The sequence below is a fragment of the Theobroma umbraticum genome, unplaced genomic scaffold (assembly GCF_002168275.2).
Source record: "Theobroma umbraticum cultivar Fairchild unplaced genomic scaffold, ASM216827v3 scaffold_89.0, whole genome shotgun sequence".
NCBI classification, from domain to species: Eukaryota; Viridiplantae; Streptophyta; class Magnoliopsida; order Malvales; family Malvaceae; genus Theobroma; species Theobroma umbraticum.
The window spans coordinates 1,926,342-1,937,605 of record NW_018397271.1 but is presented as its reverse complement, the minus strand read 5'-3'; the positions used below and the strand labels follow the sequence as shown (position 1 = coordinate 1,937,605).

Sequence of the window (11,264 nt, the reverse complement as noted above, 5' to 3'; positions counted from 1 at the left end):
AATTTACTAAATCATGCAAAGGGTATTTTTTATTTTTTGGAAAATAAATCTTATTACAATAAAAATTTTAAGTTTTCAATTATATATTATAAAAATTAGCATCTCAAAATTTGAAATTAATCAAAATTATTAATATTTTAATTACAATAAAACTTTAATCAGAATAATATTTAAATTACAAATAAAATATCGGTATTTTAAACTATTAATGATTAAATTATAAAAAAATATTAATATTTAAAGATGTTAATATTTAAAAAATAAAATAAAATAAAATAAATCATATATTATAATAAAAGGTACTTTTGTCTATTTATCAGTTATTCTTTTGTTATTCTAAAATTATTATTACCAACCAAATATTATAATAAGTTATAAAAGCAATTCCTATCTTATTGATCCATTATGTTAAACAAACTAAATAATAATATCTTCATTTTATTTCTACCTTATTCTATTCTCATAAAATTTCTATTCTATTTTATTTCATTCTATTCCGCGAACCAACTATGCTATTAACTCATTAAAATTTGTTTAAATTTTGTTTAAAGAATTAAAGATATTTATCAATCTAATAATTTAAATTTTAATTAAATATTTTTTAAAATAAAACTTTACGAATTTGATTTGTAAAGTCTTACTTAAAATTTCTCTTACCTTCATTGATATGCTTATGATCAGCTTCGCTGGACAACTAGATGCTTATTCAGTGGAAGTAACGTTTGATCAAATCACATTGGCTATAGATATATTTGCAGGAAAGAGACACGAGATCAAAGTGGAAATTCAGCACCCCATTTAGATACTCTGTTGGTTGAAAAATTGTATCATTGAATGGAGACTGGATCTGAGATTTTTAGATCCAGGTTTCCTACTTTCCTCTTAATAAATAATAATCAAATATAGCCTTGGGTTGTCCTTTTAAACGAATAGGTCAGGATTTGGGCAGATTTTGTTTGTTTCGTTCATTGACAAAGTTGTCCAGCCTGCACGCCATACCCCACTGAATAGTTCCAGTCCAAGATACAAAATAGATTAAGCAATATCCCACCAATTCAAATACAATTAATTCTATAGACATTAAGTAACAATATCCAGCAACTCGAGGTCTCTAGATAATAGTGGTCAGCGTTTGTGTATGTCTGCTGGGAACATATTTCATTTCAAAATTAGAAAAAATTAAAAAGCAGAGAAATTGTAGGAGCTCAGGAACTGGTCTAATGAATGGATTGACAGAAGAGGTGCATTCATGTGCCGCTGCAAGAAAAAGGCGGCCTCTATATATGTTTGAGACTAGAGAGAGAGTTTTGCCATTGTCTACAAAGGCAAAGAGACACCAAGTAGTTTTGAGGCAAGGAGAATGGAGAAAATGAAGGTTGAAGTCACCTCAAGAAAGACGATCAAACCCTCCATTCCAACCCCTCACCATCTCAGAACTTTCAATCTCTCTCTTTTAGATCAAGATGTTCCCGCAATTCATTATGGCTCTGTCGTATTTTTCTATCCCTCAGACAATACGGCTCCCAATGTTCCCAGAAGTATATCACAGAAGTCTCAGTCCCTCAAAAACTCGCTGTCTAAAATCCTACTTCATTTCTACCCGCTTGCTGGTCAGGTCAAGGATGCGGTAACCATTGATTGCAATGATCAAGGGGCTTGTTTCATAGAAGCTAGAACGGGCTGTCAACTCAAGGATTTTCTCACCCATCCTGACCCTGGTTTTCTTAAGGAATTGGTCCCATCAACCGATCCCAAAACCATCCGGTCGACCTTGGCCTGTATCTTGCTTGTTCAACTCACCAGCTTTACATGTGGAGGAACCGCTGTTGCAGTCTGCGTCTCCCACAAATTCGCTGATGCTTCGTCTTTGTGTACCTTCATTCAGAGCTGGACTGCCATGAGCAGCCGTGAGTATGGCAGAGTAGTCGTGCCAAAATTGGTTGGGGCGTCTTTGTTACCGCCTATACATAAACTCATCACATCCACTCCTCCGCCCACAACTCGAAACTGCACGACAAAGAGGTTTGTTTTCCGTAAATCACAAATAGCAAATCTCAAAGCCAAAGTTGCTGCCACCATGGGGCAGAAGCAGCGTCCCGCAAACGTGGAAATCGTGTTGGCAATCATATTGAGAGGCGCATCTGCTGCTTCGCAATCAAAATATGGGTCCTCCAGGCAGTCTGCCTTGCTCAACGTTGTAAATCTGCGCAAAAGAATGGTTCCGCCTTTACCTGGAAATACTATAGGAAATCTGATTTGGACATATCCAGTGCTGTTCGAAGAGAGTGATGTGCAACTACATCAAATAGTTGCTAAGATGAAGGATGCCTTTACCAACGTTTGCAATGACAAGGTGAAGATAATTAAAAGTAAGAAAGGTCACACAGAAGTTCAGGAGTCTCGTAAACAGATTGCGCAGCTCCTGAATGGCAAATTAGTTGACACGAACACCTATACTTGTACAAACTTGTGCAGCTATCCATTGCATGAGATGGATTTTGGATGGGGAAAGCCATTATGGGTCACTAGTCCAAGTAATTTCAAGAACTTGATAGTGTTGCTAGATTCCAAATGGGGAGACATAGAAGCTTGGGTGACCTTGGACGAGCTAGAAATGGCCATATTTGAGCGAGACCAAGAGTTACTTGCAGTTGCTTCCTCAAATCCTAGTGCCATTGTTAGTTACAGCCGCATGTGATCCATGTCCATAGCCAAGTATCGCTTGTGTGTGTGGCATTGGTTATGGCATCAGACATCAATGAAAAAAAAAAGCCATATATATGAATATGTATTTTGTTTTCTGGTATTTTCTTGTCACTTCAATTATTTTTTTTGAGTTATGTAAGAGGTAGGAAAAATAAAACTCGAGGAATAAAGATTTGCATAAACCTTAACCACGTTTTTTTAAAAGTTTCTCTGGGATCTTAGTGTCCATGGCCATATTGCCACGAAATGGCATTCTTAGCTATAGAGGTGTGTCCTCCAATAAATTGAAAATATTCGGGAAGCTACTAACTAATTATTAATATTAGGTAATATGAGATATTTATCATATTATACAATGCGATATTAAGAAAAAAATTATGATTAATGAATATATCATATCTGATTGATTATCGTACGTGTATCAATTCATATATTTTTTAATACACTTTATATCACTATCAAAAAATAAGAGTTTGATAGGCCTTTATGTTTAATTTATGTATATGATGCTTAGTTATGGTTTTGTTGAATATTATGTGCTAGTTATTACGAATATTTAATATATCTTGTTTAGTTACTGTGGATATTATAAATATTTTATTGTAATTCTTTAAAGAAAACTAGATGCATTAATTAAGGGGGACCAACTCATTATGCATAAAGATTTGAAGCATTCATATTGAATATAAACACTGTACTATTAACCTAGGAGTATTTTGTCATCATAAAAAATAAGAGAGAGAATGTTGACTCCATGTGATTTTTGATGATAACAAAGCATTCCCATTCATTGGTGTTTAACTATAACATTTAAGTGTGTAGGAGAAAGTTCAAATTCATTAATATATTTAGTATATGAAAGCAAGTCAAGATGCTTGTTCAGTTGCAAGATGTAATTGGTTAAACAAGCAAAGAAGAAAGAGTTTTAATGTAGACAAATAAGTCTTAATCGATTAACACAGATCTTTAATCAATTAAAGTAATTTTGGGCACTACATTAAGGACAAACATAAACGTATTAACTGGTGAACACAAGGTTTAATCATTTAAGCGGGTGTTGGATGCAAAACAGAGGCCCTTTAATATATTAAAAGAAAAGAGTTAATTGGTTAAAGGTCAAAGTTAAATTGTCAAGAAGTGCCAAAATTCAAATTCAAAATATTGATAACCATCCAAGGCACCAAACCAAGAGATTTAACGTTGAAAACTTCTTAATTGGTTTGAGCCCATTTTCATCGGTTAAGGATGAATAGAGAAAAGCTTTATTCGGTTAAGGGAGCATTAATCAGTTAGAAAGAGAGTAGCCAAAAATAGTGCTTAAAGGTGCTTGAAAACAGAAAGTTATTAATCAGTTAAAATTGTCCTTAAGTTATTAACACAAAGAAATAGTGTGCAAGTCAGAGAAGGCTTAATCAGTTAAAGCTTGCCTTTAACTGATTAATAAAGCATTGCCTACACATTTGAATTTATGTACAAAAGGACAAACTAATGGCCAAAAACAACTAGTTTCTATCTCCAATGGCCAAAGGTGATTTTTCAAGTATTTAAAACCTTTCCAAAAGTCAAAAATCATATAAAGAAGCCATCCAAAGTGATTTTGAGCTTAGAAACCAAAAATCTTCTTTTTAGACTTGTATTTCACTCTCTTCCTTTGAAAAAAGTGTTTGATCTTAATTTTGTACATTTTAGATCAGCTAAGTGATCAATTGTACTTTATCTTTACTTCATTTCTTGATTACTTAAAGTGTGCGAGGCACTTTAAGGGGTTAATCAAGCTTGGGTTAGCTTGGTTATTGCTGTATGCTTTAACTTAACTTTAGAAAAGTTAGTTTTGGATTTTGGTTGATTATGAGAAAAACCATTGTTAAAGGTTGTTGTTGAGCCTATGAAAAGCCATTGTAAAAGTTTGGTGGAAGCTTGAAAATTCTACTGATTTTAGTAAATTGGTTTAAAAATCCTTGAGTGGGAGATCAAAGTAGTGGATATAGGTTAAGGGGACCGAACCACTATAAATTATTGTGTTTTGTTTACTCTTTCTTATTTTCTTCTCACTCCTAACACTTAAATCATTCCTCTAGCAAGCTTTAAACTTTCATTTTCAAATTCCTTTAATCAGCTCTTTACTTAAAAACAATTTTGGTATTACTTGGAAAGTGCTATTCACCCCCTTCGAGTACACTTTTTGGGACCAACATACTCTTATTGACCTCCATATTCGTTCTTGCAATTATAACATTAGCTTTATAGAGACTTATGAAACATTTTCATAATCTCTAAGTTGCCTTGACCAAGGACTTAGTCTTTGCAATACGTCATACATATTAGAACCAACATAAGGTATGATATACCTTTATAATATAAAGTATTACATCTTAACAAATGGTACCTAAATTAAAAACTTCAATAAGCTTCTTTTTCTTCTTACTTGCAATAGCTAAGTACTCCTTGCAATTCCTTATCCAATACCTAGGTTTACCACAATAATGGAAAATGTCTTTCTCTCTATCTTTTTTGACACCTCCCTTGAGCTTCAATGTTTTCTAATTTTAGGATGTTACTTTTTTCCATTTTAGGTTTTTTGCATCTTTTGCTTCATTGGAGCCTTTGAAAGAGAAACAAGAAGTAAAGCACTTTTGCGCCTTTGATGGACTTTTCTATCATGTCCAACATGCTACGAAGTTTGGAAAGAATAGTTTCTAAACAGTTCATGTGGAAGTTCAACACAAACTGACTGAAGCTATTAGGAAAAGACTATAGAGTTAAGTTAATACTCAGCTCATGATCCATCACTAGTCCTAATTGTCCAAGCTTCTTAATAAGTCTAATCATCTTCAGTACGTAGGGTCTGATAAAACTCTTTTCTACCATTTTGCACTAGAACAATTCCTTAGAGATCTCATATCTTTCAATATGCCCCTCATTATCAAACAATTTACTAAGGTGAAGAGTCATGGATTAGACATCCATGTGCTTATGTTGCTTTTAAAGCTCAAGGGTTATACTGGCAAGCATCATGTATGCTACCTAATCATCATCATCCTTATCATGTTGACATGCATCCTTATCTTCAACACTAGCATCATCAGTAAGGACTAGTGGAATAGGTGTGTCAATGACCTATGATTTCTTCTCTTACTTTAAGATGATCTTAAGGTTCCAAAACCAATCCAAGAAGTTTGGTCTAATGAGTTTGTTTGCATTCAAATTCTGCAAAGTGACAAGTTGTTAATGTTAGGATAAGCCCTACAACCAATTGGGATTAGTTAAAGCTTGATTCCAATCACACAACAATATCATTCATGTTGAATGATTAGAGATTTTCCTTCATTAATAAGACGTTAATATTATAATGGGTGATAAGTCTAATTAGATGAAGCAGATGAGATTAATATGCCTTGCAATGGAACTATAGTGGGTTGTAATTATGAGACCCTTATGCATCAAAGCATAGTCTCTAAATGTTCCTAATCAATGTATCATTGAGACTAGATATCAATGATGACTAGAGATCAGTACATTCTACGTTTCTTACTTGGGAAACAAGCAATGGATCTCATAGGTTGAAGTCTAAAGATATTTGGACTTAAAATGTAAGTGCTTGCTTGGGAGAGCAAGTTCACTGAACATGACTTGCCATGAGAAGTACATTTGGTATTTCACTTAAGTGTATATGTAATACTTCTCATGTGTCAATTGTGTAAACATTCCCTAGACTTGAGACACCAGATTTTCTTATATGTGGAATGTTATGCTTTGATTTCATTCCTATGGGTGCCTAACAAAGGATGCCAAAATAGGATTGCTTTAGGTATAGCATGAAGCATGTGCAGGCAAATGATTGATCAAGATAGGAATCATTACCCTAAGGTGGCGTTTGGTACATTACAATGCAATGTGATTACAGGTAATGTGATTGCAAGTAATGTGATTGTAAGCAATGTGATTACAGGGAAAATAACATTACAGTGTTTGTTATGTAAGCAAAATAATGATTAAAATGCAGGGAAAATAACATTGCAGTGTTTGGTTTACAAGTACTTTAATGGGAATGTAATGTTAATTGTCAAAATTACCCCTAATTATGAAAATATAAGTTTAATATATTATATTTTATTATTAATTTATTATAATATCATTTCTTAAAATATTTTTAATATCATATATTTTATTTTTATTTATTATTATAATATTTTATATTTTATTTTAATATATTTATATTTATATTATTAATTTTTATATAATATCATTTCTTAAATATATTTTTAATGTCATATATTTTATTTTATTTATTATCATAATATTTTATATTTTATTTTTATATATTTATATTTATATTATTAATTTTTATAATATTCATTTTTAAAATATATTTTATACATAATATTTTATTTTTATTTATTATTAAATTTTATATATTTATTTTTAATATATTTAATTTTTATTATTAATTTTTATATAATATCATTTCTTAAATATATTTTTAATGTCATTATATTTTATTTTATTTATTATTTAATATTTATATTTTATTTTAATATATTTATATTTTTATTATAATTTTATATAATATCATATTTTAAATATATTTTTAATGTCATATATTTTATTTATTTATTATTTATAATTTATTATATTTTATTTTTATTTTTTAATATATTTTTATATTATATATTTTATTTTAATTTGTTTACCTATATTATTAATGTTAAATTTTTATATTTTATTTTATTTTAATTTTATTCTTATATTATATATTTATTTTAATATTTTTATTTTAATTATAATATTATAAAATATTTTTAATAAGGTAATAAAATTGAAGGGTAAAATTATCTTTAGAACATTGCAGAGTGCAATGTAATGTGATTGCATTGGTTTTGGACTGCAATCACATTACATCCATTGGTTGTAATGTGATTGCATTGCAATCTTACATTGCAGTGATCTGTTACAAAACAAACGCTGCAATGTAATTTAATAAGCCACATTGCAGGTAATGTGCTTTACATTGTAGTATACCAAACGGACCCTAAGTGATTCACAGGGACATACACTATCGATTCTTGATTAACATTAGCTTATTCAAGTCCTTGGCTAAGGCAACTTGAAGATTATGAACTGAGTTTCATAAGTCTCTATAAAGCTAATGATCTGACTACAGAAACAAATATATAGGTCAGTAAAAGTAGACACTACACCATGCTCCTATCATCTTTGGGATATATGACGAGAGAATGAATTATATTGGTAGACTATACATTGAAAGGTTGTCAAAGAATCCTTTGACTATCCTAACAATTTGGTGGCCATGATGCATTACTAAATGCCAATTTTGGTTTATGGTATTGAATTAATTGATTAATATTGCAATTTAATTCTATTACTAACTTATTATGAACCTAGTGGGACACACACAAAAGTTATGCTATGAATTAAATTGGGAGAGTGATGATTTAAGTTGGACTTAAATCATACTTTAGGTTTTAACTTTTAAGGACTTAATTAATATAGTTTAATTAAGTGTAAGGTCAATATTATAAATAGTTATATTATTAGAACCTTAATTGCAAACATTACAAAAGGAAATTAATTTGATTTAAATTTTCAAGGGCTAAATTAAAAGGGTTTAATTAAGTGTTGGGTCAATATTATAATGGGATATAATATTGGGTCCTTAGTTACAATTATAAGAGTTGTTTAACTCAGGTATAAATATCACCTTTAACTAGGAGTGTGCAAATGGCTATTTCGGTTAGTTCGGTTTTGGATATCTAATAATTGAACTAACCAAACTTATATTTAAAAATAACCAAAATCAAATCGAACTATACAAATAATCGAACTAACCGAAACCAAACTAATTCGGTTAGTTCAGTTCGGTTTCCAAAAATCGAACTTGACAAAATTTTTTTAGTTGTATATATTTATTTATGTTGTATTTTTTTAATAAATCAATACTACAAATATATTAAAAATGATAATAAAAAATTATAATAAATAAGATGATACTCATATGATTAAAGAGGAACTAAAGAGAAGAAGAGATTAGGTTTAGGATTCATTTTTCATGCAAAAATCCCCATAATACCCCTCCTTAAGTTCTGTTAGTTTAGTTAGAAATTTTCCTAACCGAAATTGAGCCGAATTAATTTTAATTACCGAACTATCCTAACTGAACTATCCAAAGAACCAAACTAACGAAACTGAAAAAATCAAACTCATTTCGGTTCAATTTGATTATTTGTGTTGGTTCACATTTGCTCACCCTTACCTTTAACTACTTCCCACATATGACTATGAAAACGTTGTTGTCAAAAACAAAAAAAAAAGTCTCTAGTCGCCTTTTGTATTTGAGAGAAAATTCTTTTGATGAATTTCTCTAAAGTGGTTTGGCCTATAGTGTATGTGAAGAACAAGACAATTGTTGTCTACTCTGCTAGCACAAAGAATAGTTAAAAGCTCTTACCTTGTTGAAGGTTTAAGTGCAATTGCGTGGATACTGTTGGAGGCCAACCGGTAGGTGGCTTAGGTTTTTCCTCCCTTTGTGGTGTATACGGGCTTAAGTAGAAACAAAAGTAATGCTGTATCTTCTCTCAATCAAGGGGATTTGCCATTGTGATTATGACATCACTTGGCTAGGTGTTATTTTTTTTATTCCTTTAAAATTTTTTTTTGTATTAAAACCACCAAGGTGATCCATGGGTGGTGGCGTGGCATGGCTCGTTTAAATTTTGTATTTTCTCTTGCATATGATAATTGTTATCTTTAAGTTTCATGCCATTCCAATTGTTAGACATGTATCTAGATTATGTCTGAATAGATAAGATAAAAGCAATAAGTATAATCATGCATAAACTATTTTAAATAAGGCTTTAAAATTTTAAATAGGTCTCCTACTATTTTATATGCAAAATGATAACCTTCAAAATCATTTCAAAAAGTCTCTTCTAGGAGCTCTCTAGTGGGCTAGGACTCCATTCAACTTACCATGACCCTGAGTATGCTTAACAAGCCCTGATATGCCTAATTGGGTAGACAACTCTGTTTATCGATCACATCTCGTATGTGACTCGTAGATCAACTAGGTGACAACACATTGCCTAAACATATCATATATGTTTCACCTAGCCATTGCTTTTAGTTTCCATAATAATCAAGTTTCCAAGTGTCCAGATTTTATCAAACTAGTTGAGTAAGATCCACCAATAGCTCAAACATACTCGTGTAAAAGTGTGGCCTTGAGTATGCTCAACAAGCCTCCGATTAAAAAAGCAGCCACGCTATTTTGCTATATGTTGGAAGGCAACTTAGTCATGCATAGGTTGACTATGAAAAGGATTAGTGGTCACCACCTCCTCGAGGGAGGTGTTGGTGCCAAAATATGAAAATAGAGCTTGTGTGGTCCAAATTAAGGAGGAGGACACCTAAGCCAATCTAATCTTGAAAGACATGCTTGAGTTTGATGTGATAGTAGGTATGGACTGGTTGTCACCCAACAATGCTTGCATTGATTGCCTCTATAATGTGGTAAGATTGAACTTTTTGGGCTAGATACCTTTTAGTATTCAAAAGGATTGTAGTACAGTAATGAGAAGTATAGTGTCGGCCTTGGAGGGTAAGTGGTTGATTGTTTAGGCATTTGAAGAATTTGTAACGATAGTTTATCCCACCATACCAAATGGCACCAACAGAGCTTAGCGACCTCAATGATTAGTTAACAAGATTTATTGGACAAGGCTTTGATATGCCTTAGTGTCTTATCATGAGGTGAACTTGTATTATTTGTGAAAAAGAATAATGGATCGATGAGACTTTGTATTGACTATAGGTAGTTGAACAAAGTGACCATAAAGAACAAGTATCCTTTCCCATGTATAGATGATTTACTTGATCAATTGCAAAGGGCCAAGTGTTTCTCCAAGATTGACCTACAATCGGGTTGCCATCAGTTAAGGATTAGAGATGGAGACATACCCATAACTACTTTTCGCACGAGCTATGGTCATTACAAATTTTTGGTTATGTCTTTTAGATTGACTAATGCCCTTGTAGCTTTTATGGATATGATCATATTAGGAATTTAAGAATATGGTGCCCTAGAAAGTGTCACATCCCATTTCTTGGAGGGATTATGATCGGTGCATGGACCTTGACAGGTATGGCCCACTAGAACTAAACAAGCCTTTTGACCTTAATCAATCATTAATCACATATAAACATAGATAAATGTAAATATAAACCTCCATGCATAAGCATAAGTACACTATTATGGACTTCTCAATAGAAAAGGTGTACATGTTTTATTCATAAAATATGTACCTAGTACATATAACATAAATTTTGGAAAGGTACCCAAGCTACTTATATAGGCTCGCATGCCATCATTCACAATATTCAACTAGTTTCATGAAATTAATTTGCCATTCCAAGGCTCAACATTATTATTTATACTTGCCACACCATGGCTTAAAATTCTAGTGCAAAGGAATTTATTTATAAACAAAATAAGGGATAGACTTATCAACGGAACATGACTTGACTTGCTAAGCATCAAAAGG

At 31.6% G+C, this 11,264-nt stretch overlaps 1 protein-coding gene across 1 annotated transcript; it reads left to right on the top strand.

Annotated features, from left to right (window-relative positions):
- Positions 1 to 1,155: 1,155 nt before the first annotated feature.
- LOC110426534 (cocaine synthase-like) lies at positions 1,156 to 2,953 on the top strand. Its single transcript, XM_021441770.2, has one exon. It carries the CDS (start codon positions 1,361 to 1,363, stop codon positions 2,696 to 2,698), a length of 1,338 nt encoding a protein of 445 aa, XP_021297445.1. The 5' UTR covers positions 1,156 to 1,360; the 3' UTR covers positions 2,699 to 2,953.
- Positions 2,954 to 11,264: the final 8,311 nt, after the last annotated feature.

Excerpts from the sequence above, each read along its gene's own strand:
- LOC110426534 (XM_021441770.2), top strand. The coding sequence starts at position 1,361 with ATGGAGAAAATGAAGGTTGAAGTCACCTCAAGAAAGACGATCAAACCC.